This window comes from Oikopleura dioica, chromosome 1 (assembly GCF_907165135.1).
Source record: "Oikopleura dioica chromosome 1, OKI2018_I68_1.0, whole genome shotgun sequence".
In the NCBI taxonomy this organism is placed as follows: domain Eukaryota; kingdom Metazoa; phylum Chordata; class Appendicularia; order Copelata; family Oikopleuridae; genus Oikopleura; species Oikopleura dioica.
The window spans coordinates 10,054,360-10,071,987 of NC_137291.1; the positions used below are offsets into that span (position 1 = coordinate 10,054,360).

Below are 17,628 nucleotides of genomic sequence, written 5' to 3' on the forward strand. Positions count from 1 at the left end.
CGTTCGAATCTTTGCCTTGCGAAAAGAGCGCTCACTGAGATTGTACTGATAAGGATTGAAATAAACAACCGGTTTTTCGCGAGATAACCGGGCGCGTCTGTAGCTCAGGCTGCAGCGCGTCCTCCCGGCCGTCGCTGATCCCGTCGGTTCGAATCCCGAAGCGTCCCTCCATTATTGTGGCTAGACGATGTATCCGTATTCAGATTTCAGACCGACTCAGATGTCCTTGTTGCTCATTGCACGACCACATGTGCCGATCACACACACACAGACCCAGCAGAACATGCTCTCTTAGAAACAGTCTCCAGACTCTCCTGACACTGGGAAGGCCCTTGCTTTGTACGAAACTGACGAACTCTTTCATGTAATGGATGTCTTCGAAAAAAGATCCCCGGATCTTTCCTGGTTGGGCCCGCCAGGTTTTTTGAAAGTCTATTTTTGCAGTACATATTGGCTAAAGCATGGTCCCATGACAATAAAATCCGATAACTGTGCATGACATAAAGATAGTGCAAATAAATGAGGTCATGTCAAACTTTGCATTCCGATCCAGTGCCGCGGGTTCCATCACTGAGTAAACGAGCACAGAGAAGCATTTTTAAAGTCGTTCTTTTCTTCCGTTTTCAAAAATGCAGTCAATGAAGCTTCTCAACATTTCGAGCTCGTCTGAAAGTGATGATAGTCCAGCGGCAATTCCTAAATTCAATCCTGGTATGTTTTCGATTGTTTTCAATTTTGACTTCATTGAAAAGGTCCAAAATCAAACGCAAGTGGCCCTAAAAGTCTTGCAATGGCCAGTATGATGCAGACCCTGAACGACAGTAGCTCGTCAGATTCTGATTCGGACTCTGAAATGCGCCCAGGACCAAATGCCTCAAAGTTAAAGATGAACGAAACGATTTCGCCAACAAAGACATCCGATGGGCCAACAAAGCCTGCTTTTACTGGCCCTGCATCGATGAGCAGCAAGTTGAATAGCATGATGGACTCAAGCTCAGATTCTGATTCCTCAGGAGACGAAATTGCCGTTGTGACTTCAAGCACGGCGCCGACAACAGTTGAGTCAACAATTCCTACCAAAACTCAAGACGCTCCGGCAGGAGTTATTTCTGGTCCAGCTTCGTTGGCTAGTAGACTTAATGACTTAAGCTCTGACAGTGACAGTGCAAGCGATGAAGAAGTTGTTCAAGTAAAGGTATCTTGAAAGTTTAAATGGTTTTGCAACCTTCCTCAGCCATCTATGGAACGGTCTATCCCAACAAAAATATCTGACGCACCAAATAGTGGAGTTATGAGCGGCGGTCCTGTTTCCATGGCTAGTAAAATAGACACACTTATCAGCTCAAGCAGTTCTGAAGATGAGGAAGATCAAGCAGTGAGGCCAACATCACTTCAGCCACCTTCTGCTCAGCCGTCGATACAGACCAACAACAATAGGCTTTCATCTTCTTCCAGCAGCAGTGAAGATGAACAAGAGCTAGCAGTAAATCATCTTCAAGGAAATCCTCCATCAATGGAATTTCAGGAACTTCCAAGGATCGTATTGTCATTGATTTCATAAAGTTATCAATTCAGATTTTAATACTAAGAACCCTTTTAAAAATACGCAAAAGTGCTGGATCATTTGACTTACAAGCAACTGGAGGTTCTTTGCCCTTGTCTCAAATGGACTCGATGCCGAAATCAAAGCTTTCTGAAAACATCGAGGACTCATCATCATCTTCTGACGAGGAAATTCCACCGCAGCAGTCTCTTATCGAATCTCTGCCTCCAGCAGACTACCAGCAGAATTCAGAAGCAAGTACGATTCCGAATAGAAGTGCGCCTTCTTTCTACGATAATGTTAGGAAACGCTCATAATAATTCTCCCGTTTTTTTCCCCGAGAAGCTTATGAACTTGATAAAGACCAGTTGTTGTTGCAAAACAAGTAGAGATTGGATCTGGCGACGAACTGAGTGGCTCGGACTGGAGCGATAATGATTCCAGCAGAGCCAGTATCGTAAAAGGGATGGTTAGAGACATTCTTATCTCTCTGAAATATATACATATCTCTAACCTATAGAAGGAACACCAAGTGAACAAAAACCGCAGCCCGAAATCGGAGAAACTGTAAACGTAGGGCGCTTGGGTTTTTACCAAGAAACGAGATTTTAGGACGAAATCGGACTTGGAAATGAGCTCGTTAGTGCTACCCCAGCGAAAAAATTCCTCGAAAAGATTAAGTCGGTCGCTGTTGGAGAAAGCTTCAGTTGGGGCGAAGAAACATATAAGAAACTTTTTGACCCGATTTGGGTTTGATGAGATTCTGTGTATCTTCAAAAACTTTGGAATAAATGCTAATATCAAAATAGGGCCCTTTATGTAGCATAAATTATGTTTCGTCTCAGCAGGATGTTTGACACAACACATTGCGTAACATTTGATAGACTCGCCTTCTAACTTAGAAGTTCTAAGGCTTAGAATGCCTATTTGTATAAGAAATTTGTTAGATCTTCGGCCATCCATCCGGCGTGAATAACCTCAAATACAGAAATCTTATAAAAACTAAAGCAATCAATCGAGCATGAATGCCAAGATGTTCTTTCTTCCCTTTGTTTGACTGTGAAAACTTGATCGAAACAGACCAGAATTTTACGGGTGTTCGAATTCGCTTGACATTTTTCTTCTGCGCGTTTCCATAGATACCATTGACTTGAAAGCTAAATCTACAGCTTTTAAGACAATAAAAGAAAAATCTTTTAAATATAAGCCTCTTCAAAATAAATGTCAAAAATTACACCTGGCGATGACAACAACGAAGAGAGCAGCAACAAGAAACTAAGAGGAAATCCAAGATTGCCGCCAATTGCGCCGATAGTGAAAATTAACAGCTTATCTGCATTTCAACTTGGAGCTAAAAGAGATTTTTACGATGACGGAGCGGTTCAATTTTGCTTTCTACATGAGCTTTAGCTTTAATTTTCCGGTTTTAATATCAGTGATACTTTATCGGCCATTTGAATAATTATTTGAGACCTCAAGTGTATTTACATTGACCTTTAGTAAATAGAAACTGAGAAAAAACACTTCTAAGGACACCCTAAAATCTGAACCCGCCTGAAAAGAGAGCACAGTTTCAACATTTGATAACAATATAATGAGGAACAGTATAATTCCAGAAGAAGATGAGGCGCCAGAAAAGGTAACGTCTCTTTGATAATTTAATATTCGGTAGCTTGTTGTATAGAATTTCCTTCACAACAAAAGGCAGGGCATTCTATTATTCTGAGCGCAAACTGTGCATTTACGAAAAAGATGAGGCCCCACTCGCGAGGGTTTTTGAAATTTCAACGAGAGATCGCTTCTTTTCGTAATAATGTTATCAAAGATGTGCTGCAGACAATCAATTTTGATATATCCCGAAATGGAACTATCAAAAAGGTAACTTCGGAGAAAAATATTCTAGATCAAAATGAGCTGCAATAATTTTGGGTTTTTTTTAATCAAATTATCGAGAAATAATGGGAAAGAAGACCAAGTCCCGACATCAGCAGAAAGCAATCAGTGACTTTATCAAAGACATGGATATCAGAATAGCATTATCCCAGAAAGCAGTAAAGCAAAAATGAGAAAGAGAAGACACCTAGCTTTTTTGACAAAATCATTAGATATCCAACGAGCAAAGCATAAAAAACACTTGCTTGAGCGAAAAGCTAAAAGGGATAAATATCTTGAAGCAAATGAAGGCAAAGAGCAAAAATTTAAAAATCTCGGGAAAACGATCTTGGGGGCTAACAAGCTTTTCAAGCTAGCGGTACTTCATAAGAAATCTTTTATTAGAAATCTTTTATTAGAAATCTATTATTAGATCTTTTATAATCTTTTATAGATCTTTAATATATTTCTTTCAGTCGGCTGCGGATATACAATCATCAGAGCCATCGCAAGAGGTAAGACAATCAATGTTTACTCAAATGACTTTTACACCCGGCGGAAAAATTAAAAAATTTTTACCAAAACAGAAATTTTAGTTTCTTGAACTTTAGGTGACATTTTTGAACTGGCACAGTTCTCGAACAAGATAATAAACCGTCCCGGCTGACAAGCTTTTTATGATGTCTGAGTTCGCATCGATCACAAAATCGATGCACAGATTTTGACAAGTTTTTCAAAGTTCAAAAGTATAGAGGAAAAATTGAATAGTGACATTTAATTGTTGAAGAATTGGAAATAAAGTCGCGAGAGAGAAAATACAGTAATTCTCGAAAAGGATAGAATAAAAATCTCTTTGAATGTCAAAGTCGTCAAACAAGGAGTCAGAGAAAATTGAGCTCTTGAACAATAATGCTAATTGCCGTCCGAAAGCATCGGAGAATGCTGCTGTTATAGTCAGCGTTTTTTCGAGAGAGGAGATGCATGAATATTTTCTAACCGTTAGTAAATCCTCCTTTCCCGAAGAATTTGGTCAGTTAATCTAAAAACATCTTTTAGAGAGATGAGACACTCTTCCTGAAGTCCTCCGAAGACGGAATCAAAAAGAAAATCGACTTCATCATCATGTACAACTTTTCTGCCGACCCTGAGAGCCGGAACCATCACGAGTCTCTAAGAAGAACTCTCAAGCAAAGACTAAGGAGCAAGAATTTAATCGTAGAAGACGCAAGCGAAGACGAAAACTTCGAACCGCGAACTGATGAGGAAGGAAATATTGACGAAAAACAAAAGTATTTTATAAAAATTCACGCACCAATGGTTGTACTGAAGAAGCAAGCTGAAGTTTTAAGCATAAACTGTCGACTCCAAAGCAGAAAAGATATCAAAGTAAGAGTCAATAGCCAGACTATCAATTTACCATTTCAAGGCGATGATTGCATCTCAAGTACAAGAAAGAATCGAGGGTGGAGTTCTTGAAGGCGATTCTGACGATGAAGATGACGAAGACAACGATGAAGATTCCGGCTGCTTGGAAAACTTCTTCTCTAAAACGAAAGAAACATGGTCGAATTTCATCGAAAAGAGCGAGGGGTTTTTCCAAGTCAAGGAAATCTGGGACACGGATCCGGAAGATTACTTCACAGCAATTTATCGACACGATCTTCATGATTATTTTGCAAAGACAGAAAACGAAGAAGAATTTTTCACTGACTCTCAGAGAATACGAATGGTCGCAAATATTTTGAATAACATCAAGTGGGAAGGAAAAAACTCGAGGAAAATCGGAATTCGAGCTTTTCTTGAGAACGAGGAAGGAGCAATTCTCGGATATTACCCACTCCACGATGGCGTTTTCAACGAGCCACAGATCAGCGACGAAGAAGATTTCGTGCCAAAGAAGAGTTTGAGAGCTTATCTTCATAGAAATTGGTCTGGCTGGAAAAACTTCTACAGAAGTCAGCCTTTGGACGAAATTAGAGACTATTTTGGAGAAAAGATTGCGCTGTACTTTGGATTCTTAGGATTTTATACGAACTCACTAATTGCGTTTTCTGTTATTGGACTGATAGTTATGATCTATGGATTGGCGACGTTTCAAACTGATACTGTAATTACCGAAACATGCAACATGACTGACGTGATTCTTTGTCCAAAGTGCTTCGATTGTACATTCGATAAAGCCTCGGATCTTTGTCAACCGCTGAAAATCACGTATATTTTCGACAATGTCTTCACACTTGGTTATGCGTTTCTGGTCTCAATTTGGGCGATGACATTCCTAGAGCTGTGGGCACGAAAGAACTTTTTCCTCGAGTACGAATGGGATTTGACCAAAATCGACAAAGATATGGAACCTCCTCGAGCGCGTTATCAAGCTGTGGCACCTCAAAATCGTCTCAATCCTGTCACGTTCAAGAAAGAAGCTTACATCCCTCTCTCGACAATTTATCCACGAAAGCTGCTATCCCTTAGTGTAGTCTTGTTTTTCATCCTCTTGGTAATTGCATCCGTCGTCGCAGTCATCGTTTACCGTATGGTGCTCAGCGTTATTGTCAACGACTTAGGTTTCGCGGAAGATTCTCCAGTTGGAGAAGTTGTCACTCCCTCCATTGTCGTCACAACTACTGCTTCAACGATCTCACTAATCCTGATCATGGGCTTCAATCTTATCTATCACAAAGCGGCCGCCAAATTAACAGAACTTGAAGTCCCCAGAACTCAGCAAGAATTTGACGATTCATACTCGTTCAAGATTTTTTGCTTCCAATTCGTCAACTACTACTCAAACTTGTTCTACATCGCGTTTTTCAAGGACACCCTCGTTGGTTACCCCACTAACTATTTATCTATCAAGGAAGGGGGTAAAAATATAAATAATATTTTGAAATGAGTCTTCGTTGATTTCACCCCTTGACAGGGAAGCGATGGGAAGGAGTACAGATGGGCTGGTTGCGATGGCGGTTGCTCCTATGAGCTTGCTATTCAGTTAATAATTACAATGGTCGGCAAGCAACTCATAAACAATGTGATTGAAATACTTCTTCCGGCTTTTCAAAAGTGGTGGACAAGGAAGAAAAACGTAAGCCAGCTATTAATCCATTGAATGATCTCACAAACATGAATTTAGGAAGACAATCTTGGACTTAATATTGATGCTCGATGGAAAGCAGATTCCTTGCTCTCATCCTCAAATGAGATCAAATATGGTAACAGATCGTAGACCGCATGAATGTAGTACTAACACGAATCATCTTTCAGGCTTTGATGTAAATTATCTCAACGGTAAGAACTCACAACCTTGATTCCATCACTCGTATGTTTAACTGATTTAAAATTTCAAAAATAATAATGGATAGTTAAATATTTCAAATAGACTACATCGAGTTGGCGATTCAGTTTGGGTTCGCAGTTCTGTTTTCATGCGCCTTCCCTCTTGCACCACTTTTCGCATTTTTGAACAACATCGCGGAAATCCGAATCGACGCGGCAAAATACGTCAAGTACTCTCAGCGACCGATTCCAGAGCGAACCAAGAACATTGGAATCTGGGAACCGATCTTTAGATTTTTAGCAATTCTCGCTGTCATCACGAATGTAAGTTCAGATCCCAGCCGAACAGCCACGTTTAATAAATTTGAAGGGCTTGCAGCTTGCTATAACTTCACAAACAGTCCCACGAATTGTTTACGCTGCCATGGGCAAGTCTGAAAATGAAGACCTTCCACTCGCCGGCTTTGCGAGATCTATTTATTCCGTCTATCAAATCCCCGATGACTTTGTCGGCGGTAACCCTGAGAATTACACTGAATGCCAGTAAGTTTTCTTCATAATCCTCGTTTTTACGTTTATGATTTTAGCTACGAAGGATACCGAGACGAGAATTTGGAGCCGACGATTGATTATTGGAGTGATCGTTATGCACGAGTTCTCTTTTTCATTTTATACGAGGTAAAAATAGCAAAACGAATGAGAAATTTATTTGATAATTTAGCATGCCGTTTTCCTTACCGTTTGGCTGATCGTCTGGCTCATCCCAAACAAGCCACAGAGCCTCAAGAACATGATCAAACAAGAAGAATACATCGTCCAGACAATTCTCAAAGATAAAGCAAAGAAAGACCTGAGCAAGAAGAATTCCTAAGCCTATCATTCCATCTATGCAAACTTCCAACTTGATGCAAGTACTAAAATCATTTTATACATCTGTTTTTCTTATTTAATTTTTACTCACTGCCAGTTATATTTTCACTCAATACAAAAAAAAACAAACAACTAAAGTTGCTTCTTCGTCAATTTTATTTACAAGTGCCAGAAGAATATAAATCCATGTCACTTTTTTATGAAAGAATCTGGAGAGTCTCTCTGTCCAAGTTCACTGTTGCCCACGTTGTGTCTAGCGTCGAGCGTCCGCGCTATCCCCACCGGAGCCTTTGCAGTACAGCATAGAAAGAAGCTGTTCTCATTCAATCCATGCTTTACTATCAAAGACTCAGTTGGCCGCGGAAAAATCGCTTTTCTCTCTTTCTCTATTTTTGAAGCTGGGTCTCTCAAGCGTATACTGAAAATGACTAGGGTCCATCACGTGCTTTTTTTCTTCCTCGTGAGCTCGGGCATTTTCCCTCAAGCAAATTCTGTCCGCTTATAATTCTGCATAAAAAATGCACTCTTTCTACCAGTTCAAGCTAGTTTTCATGAAAAAATAACCATGATTTTGTTGAAAAGAAGTGACAAAAAGTTATATATCTACCCTTTTATCCGGTATTGATTTGTTTTTCAGACTGCTTTTAATTTCTCTTGGACTTGCTAGTCCAGTCTTCGTGTTTTTTATGAGCTGCTCTGTACGAAGCATCGACCAACGGCCAAATCAAAAGTCATGAGCAGGGTCACAGGACGAGCGCAAATAGTAACAGAGAAAAATTCTTAGACGTAGGCAAAGTGAAATTATTCAGGGTGGACCGAGTTGACCTTGCGCTTCGGGGAGAGGGAGGGGCTTATGGCAAAATTTCTGCTGATTCGTTTTCTCGGTGCTGATTTCTTCAAATTAAGAATTCTAATTAGGTGTACCTCTTAATAAGAAATGATCTAGAAAAACTGACAAACGTGAAATTGTCGAAGGTCCCACCTGTACCAGGCCTTATGTCCCTCAGCATATGCTTAAATCAAAACGAAAGATGATCACGTGGTTAAACCTGGATCCCCACGTGATTCTATCGTACGGCCCATACATTGGAAACTAAAAGGCGAGGCCCAAGTTGGCAGGTCTGAGAGGTTTGAATTTTTTTAACTCTCTGAGTTTTGATTTCTTTGCATTCTCTGTTTTTTTAAGCCCTATTCGAAAGTGAAATTAGAAAAAAAAGTTGAGCAGCGTGCTTTCTTTCTTTCTGTGAGCATTCTCGTGAAAAACTCGAAAACATCTCGAAAAAGCGACTCACGTGCGAGTGAAACGCGCGCGCAAGGGCACGCTCTCTTCGATGACTTCTTGTGCATAAATTTCCAGTGTTTCCTGTGTTCTAACCGAATAAGCTAAGTAAAAAATAGCTGAGTTCGGAATCTAGGCCGGAAGTTATGTTTATAGCTATCAGATGGCCATAAATCATCTTCAAGGCAGTTTAGATTTTGAAACATACTCATCACAATTAGGAGCGCTTTAAGAGACTTACTGTATTCTCTCTAAAAACTTTTTGGTGAAAAATATTTTAAAGTTTTCGAAAAAATTCTGAAAATTTTCAAGCTCTGTAATAACGTCAGAGAGACACTAAGCAAAAGGTAAGGAATAGTCAACGCCTACAGAGCTCGAGTGGTGGTGTTTCATGGCCAACGGTGAGGGCGAGTTGTTGGAGTGAAAAACAAGGCGCTACTGCTGCCTTACCGACGCCTTTTTCTATTTCTTTCTCGAGTGTATTCTGATGATTCTGCTGCTTCTCGAACTAATGAGCCGTGAATCTATTTTGTCTCTAGGAAATTTTGAGTCTGCATATTATTATTCATAATTTTGGTTACTGTCGTCAGGCTTATAAAACGTGTCCGCACGTGAGTAGTATATAAATGTCAGCCTTGCCGGACGCTCTCAAGTGGAAAGCACTTGAATTCAAGTACTTTCAAGTGCCTGCACCTGGCACCTAAATAAACAAACTATTGTGACTTGTTTCCGGTCAGTAATTGTCTTGCACTTGAAGTACTTGACACCTGAACATATTCTGAGCGCGAATTTTGAAAAGACAAAGTGAGCGCACTTGCGCCAGAACCAGTTGACCGTAACCGCGAGTATAAATCCCGGTTGATAAATCAGGAGCCCCAAAGGTCGCCAAAAATTCAAAATATAAGGAGAAAAAATCTTTTTTTCTAACAAAAAATACAATGACTAGACCGGATCGAAAAATTGTCAAAACACATTATCCAAAGGATAATTGCTCTGAAAGGTTATCCTTTATATTTGACGCGGATCCAAATTTATGCCTCGTCAAAAACAAAATACAAATTTTCTTTACTCTTGAACTCGACGAAAAGTACATCCCGGAAAATGGTTTTGGACCAAAACAATTTTCCACAGTTGATGTCGAACTACAGAGCCAGCTTGTGAGTGCTCCACGAACTCGTGGAGACTATTATTTGAATGATTGGCTACTTAAGAAGACAAATTTCAGCGCCGAGTATATGAAAACTTTTTTTCTGACAGAAGGGTACTTTGACGATTATAACTACAGTGAACTCTCCGAATCAGCAAAAAAGAACCTCGTGAGCAGTCGTAGAAGTGGCTGTCAACGAAAAGACGGAAAATACATTTATCAATTGATGATTATTCCAACAGATGGTTTTCTTCTTGACAATAAGCCACTGCCTCCAAATAAGGAGATGAAGCTTACACTTCGACGGCAAGATGCAAAATTTTCGACCTTGAAAATTTCGGAAAATACACCAGATCTCACTGATGCACTCGAACTCAAGGACTGCTATGCAAAAGTTGAATACATTTCAAGCCAGCATTTGCGAACGGAGCTATTTGAACATCGCAGCATCTCCTATGTATATGATGACTTAAATGTAATTGTCAGATCCTTGACAAAGGGCGAAAAGATAGTGAGAATGGAAAATCTTTTTGGAGGAAAAACCCCAGCATTCCTTTTTGCAGGCATCATGCCTACAAGTTGCATCGATGGTGATAACGAGGGCGAATCAATCAGTCTTACGAGAAATGATCTACTCAGCTTCGATCTAGCGATTAATGGATCATCTTGCACGGGTTATCCTATGGTAAGATAAACAGTCCTAAAACTTGATGACTAATTTTTGGATAGAAAATTAAAGCAGACTTCCCAATCGAGCCCTATCTGAAATATCAAGATGTCATGGGAAACTTGATGAATGTCAAAACATATAAAGTGGACTCAATTTTCGATTTCAAAAAAGCATTCCTCTTTGCGCATAAGTTCGAAGGTGAAAACGAAGAAAATTCCGGCTGGGTTAGTGCAACTCTGGAGTTCAAGGATGTTGTCGACAAAAATTTGAGCTTGGTAGTCTGGACGATAGATATGGTGAAGGTTTCTATCGACGAATATGGTCAGATTGACAAGGATATAGTAAAAAAGATTTCCTCTGCATAAGAAATAATGAATAAAATATCTTTCCGATATATTTATTTTTGATTTAGCAGTATTCTTTTTTAGGTTTTTTTCTTCTTTTTTTCTTAATTATTGGTCGATTACGTTTCTTATTTTTCTGATCGGTGTAAGCATCGTTTATCCCTCTTTGCCGCCAATATTGTTCTCGTTGACTCAGACTGACTGAGATGCTGGACATTTTGCTCAAGTTTCAAATTGATATAGCCAAATTTAATTTCTGGTTTAACCGATGAGTCAGAGAGCGATTCAATATCAATTTCAATTGATACGAAATCCAAATTTCTAGATCGGAGTGTATTTATAGTTTCTTGAGTTGGTTGATAATTGTATGCCCCAGAGGACATGATAAAATTAGCGAGTTGTACTTTTCCAATTGTGTCCAACAGTGATATTTTGACGTGAAAATGGTGATTTCGCGGTAAATTTTCGATAATTATTCCAGCAGAATTAAGAGAAATCTGCCAGAATGATTCCTCATTGGCAAAAAAATTTTGCCTTTCGTCGAACAGCCATAGAGTTTTCTTATTTTGCGTTGTAAGATTTAAGATCTTTGGCAATTTTTCGTAACTCATAGTAGTAGAACGATCCAGATATCTTACTGTCGTTAAAATGGGACAGTTTATACCAGACAATACCAGCTTTTTGCGATATAGCTCGTATTTTGTACTCTTCTGATGACCAATTTTGTTTGTATCCTTTATCGAAAAGACTCTTTTTTCGTAAAATACGAACAATGTTCCCAACTTGTAGACGAGGTTGTGCTAATAGCTTCAAATTTGGATATAATTTCTTAAATACCAAAGGAATATTATCATCAGACACCTCCCTTGGGGCTATCCCCGTTGAACGGTGAGGAGTTCCATTGTAGCCACGCACAATATCAGGAAGAACGTCTATCCATATTCTTGTTTTGTTATGGCTCATGTATTTTTCGAGGCGGGATTTAAGAGTTCTGATGACTCTTTCTGCCATCGATGCCTTGGTTTTCGTTTTGATACTGTAGTGATGGATTTGAAAAGCATCAAACAGTCGCCGCATATCAGAATTATAAAATTCTTTACCCTCATCAGTGATGACTGTATTTGGGTACTCGTTCATTTCATCAAAAATTTCTGAAAACGCAGCAGAAACAGTTTTCTGATTCTTTTTCTTCAAGGGCTTTGCCCATATATATTTTGAAAAGCAATCGATCACAATCAGAATGTAGACATTGTTTCTATTCGCAAACTTCATCTTGCTACTACGAGTGTATTCTATCAAATCCGCCATAAAAATTTGAAATGGGTGGTTGACGATAATTCTTCTTCTTGGAAAAACTCTCTTGACGATTCTACCATGTTTGCTTTGAGTCGCATTTTTTCTCAAGAAATCATTCAATTTTGCAGAGTAAGCGGGAGTACTTTGAATATTTGAGTATATCTGCTCAATATTGTCATCATTACTTATTTGAGTGCCTTTATTTGCTGTCAGAGCTTTCTTTTTGTTGCGAGTTCTCATACTTTTTTCTAAAAGCAAAGAAAGATTTGAAGATAACTCTCCACGGATAGGTTATTTTTGCTTTTATGCCACAAGAACAACGGATTTTTCTCGATTGATTTGTCATTGAAATAAAAAACACAAACAATCTTTGATAAATCAAATTTTAAGAAGCTCAGGGGCATTTATTTCACGTAAAGTAATCAGAGTCAGTAATCACTTTCTGAGCTTGTTGTTGAATCATCACTGGATTTGTCAGAGGAAGACTGATATCTTTTCCTCTTATTCGCTTGGTCTGCAGACTTCTTTTTAAGCTTCTTAACAGTCGCATGAAAAGTTGGCTGCTTTGAATTGTATTTTTCTTTGATCTCAAAAAATCGCCGAAAATCATTTTCACTGATAATGTAAGATTTCATTCCGTTCACTGAAAAGCATTTGGGATACTCGCTAAATATATCCGTGAAAAGACGATAGTTTGATCGATGAGCCTGAGGGGAAAGATTAATCACATAGAATGGATATTTTTCGAATTTCGAATCTTCTTCTGCAGCTTTATACGCTTCAGTTAGTCCAACAGCTCGACATCTTCGTAAATTTATTGACGCATCCAGACAATTACGAGTAAGAACTTGCATATTACAGCTGTTACCAATGTCACGTGCATATTTTCCTTTTGAATAGCTGTTTTGAGTCATTATCATCACACTAAGATTTCTCTTCCCAGATGTGACTCTGAACAGATGATCGATGCATTCGGAGTTGGCTGCTTTATCATAGAGATCGTCGAGAATAAGAAGTGTGTGGCTTTCAAGTGAATCAATGTCGTCTTGAGTCGGTAAACCAACTGTAAATTGTATTGGAATGGATATTTTATCGCTTTCGTCCCAATCAACTGGTTTTTCTTTCAAGTATTTCGGATAGCAATAAATTATTCGTCTCGGTTCATTTTCAAATAAGTCGAAATTTTCACAAAGTTTACCAGCCACATGAGTTTTGCCAGATTGTGATGATCCAGAAAAAAGGATTCTGAAAGGATAAGGAAATCTTAAATCCTTGCACACTTCTCCAGATATTGATAAACTCATTTAATTATTTCTCTGCTTTTGGACTGTTTATATTTTGCATTTTTGGTGACCTTTGGGGCTCCTGATTTATCAACCGGGATTTATACTCGCGGTTACGGTCAACTGGTTCTGGCGCAAGTGCGCTCACTTTGTATTTTCAAAATTCGCGCTCAGAATATGTTCAGGTGTCAAGTACTTCAAGTGCAAGACAATTACTGACCGGAAACAAGTCACAATAGTTTGTTTATTTAGGTGCCAGGTGCAGGCACTTGAAAGTACTTGAATTCAAGTGCTTTCCACTTGAGAGCGTCCGGCAAGGCTGACATTTATATACTACTCACGTGTAATGAGACTGTGGATAAAAAACGCTAGTCTGGTCTGGATAACAAAAGATTAGCAGTAACTTATGCGTAATTTACACGCTGGAAACTTCAAGAAATTCCTTCTGAAAGTTGGATTGTGCAACAATTCAAAACAAAGCTCGTAAACAAAACTATCTTAGGATGAAGTTTAGGATCAATTAAAGTCTTTTAATGCTCATTGATCTTTATTGACGACATTTTAACGTTACGCTTTTGATGCTCTCTATTTATAAAAAAGAAAACAGTAGACTTTTTAGACGTTGCTACAATAAGCGATTTAAAAATTAGATCGACCAGATTCTCAAGCAAATAAATGTCTGCTGAATGGACTTTATTTGCTCTCCTTGTTGATTTCTTTTATATTTTCTCGTTAACATTTATTGCGTAAATAGGCAGTTTAATAATAACCTAGGTATGAAACGAATGAATGTGGGAAAGTAATCTACATCTGAATTGCATCCGGGTTGATGTTGAATTGAGACATGTCGAATGGTTGACCTTTGAATGGACTTCCTTCAGCGTCCCAGCCCTAGAACGAAATAAAGATACAAAGTAAATCGGGGGGCTTCACCTTTTTAAGCATATCCTGGACTTTGAGCTCTTTACTCGTTGGTTTTCCCATGCGTTTCTGCATCTCGTCAAATTGGAGTTGATTGATGGTTGCGGCTTCTCCTTCATCAAGATCGCCCATGCTTCGGACAGGTTCGATTTTTTTCATATCAATCTCCTCTAAGATAATTATAGATAGATAAATAGTCTTCTTTCAAAAGTTACCTTCGCCCTCAATAAGTTTATTCCACCAATGCTCGGTTGCTTTCGTCAAACTGATTGTCAAGCATTTTCCCTTTTCAAGAGACCAAGTCGCTTCGTCAGCTTTATTTTCTTGGTACAACTCCCCGTCGATAATGGTTTTGCCTTCGATTATGACCGTTAAATGTTTTCGCTTGATATTGACTTTTATCTAAAATCAATGTTCATGACTAAAGAATGAACTGGAGCTCTTACGAATTTTGTATTAGCAACGGTTGTTGGCACGGTAATATCAACATCATCATAGTTTTGATTCCAGGAGTAGTTTTCGCGTCGCGCTCCATTATGACTACAAAATCATAGAGGAATCTCCAAACGAGTTATTTTACCTGTCAGGCTCTAGTTGCCACTGCTCCTGGGTCAATTTTTCAAGGCTTTTCTTTTCTAATGGAGCTGGTTTTGGCTGCGGTTTTTCTCTTTTAACTGGAGCTGCTGTTACTTCTTTTGCTTTAGGAGCTTGAGACATGTTCAGTTCTTCGTTTTTAACTCTATCTTCCGCCTCTTTCACTTGCATATTGTACTTCATGAAATAGCAACGCACCATATTTTCTGCGACGCCTGGTGGGAAACCGACTTGAGATTCGTCCGTCAATGTTCGGAAAAAGTCAGTTTTTCGGGAGAGGAACGACATAACAGAGTCGAGAAAGGGTTCGATTCTTTGTTCATTTTGGAGAATTCCAAGAAACGCCTGGTCGTATCGTTCTTGCATTGGTTTTTTGAACTTTGGCAACGACTCGAGAGACGCCTTCTTTTTTGTGTAATCTTCTTTATCGCTCATGTTCTGAAAAAAACTTATTGAGCTAAATTCCATGATCAAATAAATTTCAGACAATAAAGAACAGAAGAAACTGGCAGTGTTACAAATTGGTCTACGTTTATCTTCGTCTATCTCTTGATCGTCTGCGTTCTCTCGATCGACGTCGATCCCGGTCTCGCGAAGATCGATCCCGGTCCCGCGATCGTCGCCTATCTCGCGATCGAGATCGTCTTCTTTCTCTGCGATTGTCTCGGTCTCTGGATCTTGACCGCTTCCGCTCTCGTCGATGGCTTTCGTCGCGAGAACCACTTCTTCGTCTTTTTCGATCACGATCGCGCTCTCGATTGGACTCTCGTGGTTCTCGTTTGATTGTTTTCGTCTCATCTCGATCATCCATTTCTTCTTTGGTTCGGTACTTGCCCTGAAATTTCCACTGGCGCCACTTTTTAGCGACTGATTGAGAGAAATCAACATGGATTCGCCGATCATCGATGAGAACTAAACAAGAATAAGGAACAGATGAATCATTAAAGCTTACCGTTGTCCATTTTGAAGTAAGCTCGCTCACAATCTTCATCCGTCGCGAATTCAATAAACGCATATTGCAACGACTGCAAAGTTCGACGATCACGGATGATTTCGGCGGTTTTGATCTCGCCAAATCTTGAGAAGATGAGCTCCAAGTCTTCGTCAGTCGTAATTGGGTTGAGCTTGCAAACAAAGAGAACGTTTTTATCAGGCTCAACGTCCGCAGCTGGCAAATCACCGACGATTGTAAGAACGTTTGCTCGGTGCTCGGCTGTTGTTATAGCGTCTCGTTCCTTAAATTTTTCTAAGAATTTTTGAACGGTTATCTCAGAAGGACTTTAGAACTGTCAAAAAGCGAAGTGTCACATTTCGCTAAATGTGCCCTTGTCAAGTTTAAAGCGGACTTGAACTGAGTCAGAAACTGAAAGATTCTGGCAGCCAGAATTTGACTTGTTTGTCAGGTGGAGAATCAAGTCAAGACTCTCAACAAGTGTTACCTTTTGCTCGATCTCCGTCAACCCTTCGTCTTCATCGAGAAGTTCATCCGCACCGACTCTAGTTCCTGCACCGAAAATTCGCTCGGCATCCGGTGATGGAGATCTTGAAGGGACGACTAAATTATCTGGATCTTCGAATGGATCATCGAGAATATGCGTGTGATTGATTCTGATGTCGATTTGTGGCCGACCATTCTTATCAACATAAACTAAAAACGAGGCTATCTTTCAATTTCAATTTCTCATTCTACCTTCATTGATTTTTGAAAGACATTCTTCGAGCCCTTCCGCTACTTCTCCGAATACCACTTGGCCACCGTCGAGCACATCACAATTGACGCCCGTTGTTATCAAAAACTTAAAAAATTAGCAATCGTCGACTGATGGTAAACTTACTTGACTTCCAAATTTTCCCTTGCCGTTGTTGATCATTGAGACAAGACCGACCTTATCATGCTTAATAATTGGAAGTTTTTGGGCTTCAAAAAAACGTGCAGCTTCGCCATTTGTACGCTCGAAGATTGAAGACCCGTTTTTCGGATTTCCTTAAGATCAGGACTGATAGTCGCTCCGAATTTCTCCGTCCTACCTTTGTCAGTAGGATCACCACACTGGACTACGAAGTCCCTCTGGACATTGTAGATCGTGGAGTAGTTGTAGTATTTGACCTTGCATAATTTCAAAAAATTCACACAGCATCGAGGACGGTGCTCCGTGTAAAGATCAATGACGATGTCACCCATCGTCGTTTCAAGTAGAACCGACATTTTCGACTCGTGACAGTCTAGTTCTATTCTTTCAATTAGTTTATTGATAATGAGTAAATATAGACGTGTGAACGATCTTCTCAAGAAAGAGGGAGCTTCTCAACGCATGAAAAGGTCGAAAAGTCTCAAATATGACGAAAATGTCCGAGGAATAATCCGGGAAACGCGTTCTCTGACAAAGTCCAAAAAGGAGCGTCAGAGTATTTGATTGCCCTAAATTTAGGTAAAAATGACGTTAATATTGATTCATTCAATTTCCCTAGATGAAATGGTTAAATATGAACTGTATTTTAATGCTGAGTTTTCCATATTCAGCTATACTTCGAATTTATT

At 39.4% G+C, this 17,628-nt stretch overlaps 4 protein-coding genes across 4 annotated transcripts; 2 read left to right on the forward strand and 2 right to left on the reverse strand.

Moving 5' to 3' along the window:
- Positions 1 to 564: 564 nt before the first annotated feature.
- Positions 565 to 1,860, forward strand: LOC145712060 (uncharacterized). The gene is made up of 4 exons (XM_081789748.1): positions 565 to 711; positions 753 to 1,195; positions 1,235 to 1,545; positions 1,614 to 1,860. Exons 1-4 carry the CDS (start codon positions 630 to 632, stop codon positions 1,858 to 1,860), a joined length of 1,083 nt encoding a protein of 360 aa, XP_081645874.1. The 5' UTR covers positions 565 to 629.
- Positions 1,861 to 3,058: 1,198 nt separating this feature from the next.
- Positions 3,059 to 7,698, forward strand: LOC145712314 (anoctamin-5-like). The gene is given in 10 exon segments (XM_081790002.1): positions 3,059 to 3,182; positions 3,892 to 3,930; positions 4,472 to 4,801; positions 4,842 to 6,494; positions 6,543 to 6,621; positions 6,674 to 6,697; positions 6,789 to 7,009; positions 7,056 to 7,228; positions 7,273 to 7,363; positions 7,407 to 7,698. Coding segments are annotated over 10 exon segments (2,805 nt in total). The 5' UTR covers positions 3,059 to 3,137; the 3' UTR covers positions 7,557 to 7,698.
- Positions 7,699 to 14,378: 6,680 nt separating this feature from the next.
- On the reverse strand, positions 14,379 to 15,524 carry LOC145712061 (nudC domain-containing protein 3-like). Its single transcript, XM_081789749.1, has 5 exons — positions 15,076 to 15,524; positions 14,942 to 15,035; positions 14,711 to 14,897; positions 14,508 to 14,665; positions 14,379 to 14,465 (listed from the first exon to the last, which is right to left on the reverse strand). Exons 1-5 carry the CDS (start codon positions 15,522 to 15,524, stop codon positions 14,379 to 14,381), a joined length of 975 nt encoding a protein of 324 aa, XP_081645875.1.
- Positions 15,525 to 15,551: 27 nt separating this feature from the next.
- On the reverse strand, positions 15,552 to 17,343 carry LOC145696443 (peptidyl-prolyl cis-trans isomerase-like 4). Its single transcript, XM_081773521.1, has 6 exons — positions 17,118 to 17,343; positions 16,925 to 17,073; positions 16,780 to 16,885; positions 16,529 to 16,737; positions 16,042 to 16,324; positions 15,552 to 16,001 (listed from the first exon to the last, which is right to left on the reverse strand). Exons 1-6 carry the CDS (start codon positions 17,293 to 17,295, stop codon positions 15,622 to 15,624), a joined length of 1,305 nt encoding a protein of 434 aa, XP_081629647.1. The 5' UTR covers positions 17,296 to 17,343; the 3' UTR covers positions 15,552 to 15,621.
- Positions 17,344 to 17,628: the final 285 nt, after the last annotated feature.

Bases quoted from the DNA above. Each gene is read 5' to 3' on its own strand.
- LOC145712060 (XM_081789748.1), top strand. From the start codon at position 630: ATGCAGTCAATGAAGCTTCTCAACATTTCGAGCTCGTCTGAAAGTGAT. The intron at 1,196-1,234 runs GTATCTTGAAAG...AACCTTCCTCAG, and splicing joins AAGAAGTTGTTCAAGTAAAG to CCATCTATGGAACGGTCTAT. The intron at 1,546-1,613 runs GTCATTGATTTC...AATACGCAAAAG, and splicing joins GAACTTCCAAGGATCGTATT to TGCTGGATCATTTGACTTAC.
- LOC145712061 (XM_081789749.1), bottom strand. From the start codon at position 15,524: ATGAGCGATAAAGAAGATTACACAAAAAAGAAGGCGTCTCTCGAGTCG. The intron at 15,036-15,075 runs GTAAAATAACTC...ATGATTTTGTAG, and splicing joins TGGCAACTAGAGCCTGACAG to TCATAATGGAGCGCGACGCG. The intron at 14,666-14,710 runs GTAACTTTTGAA...TAATTATCTTAG, and splicing joins TAAACTTATTGAGGGCGAAG to AGGAGATTGATATGAAAAAA.
- LOC145696443 (XM_081773521.1), bottom strand. From the start codon at position 17,295: ATGTCGGTTCTACTTGAAACGACGATGGGTGACATCGTCATTGATCTT. The intron at 16,886-16,924 runs GTAAGTTTACCA...TAATTTTTTAAG, and splicing joins AGGGAAAATTTGGAAGTCAA to TTTTTGATAACAACGGGCGT. The intron at 16,002-16,041 runs GTAAGCTTTAAT...ATTCTTGTTTAG, and splicing joins TTACTTCAAAATGGACAACG to TTCTCATCGATGATCGGCGA.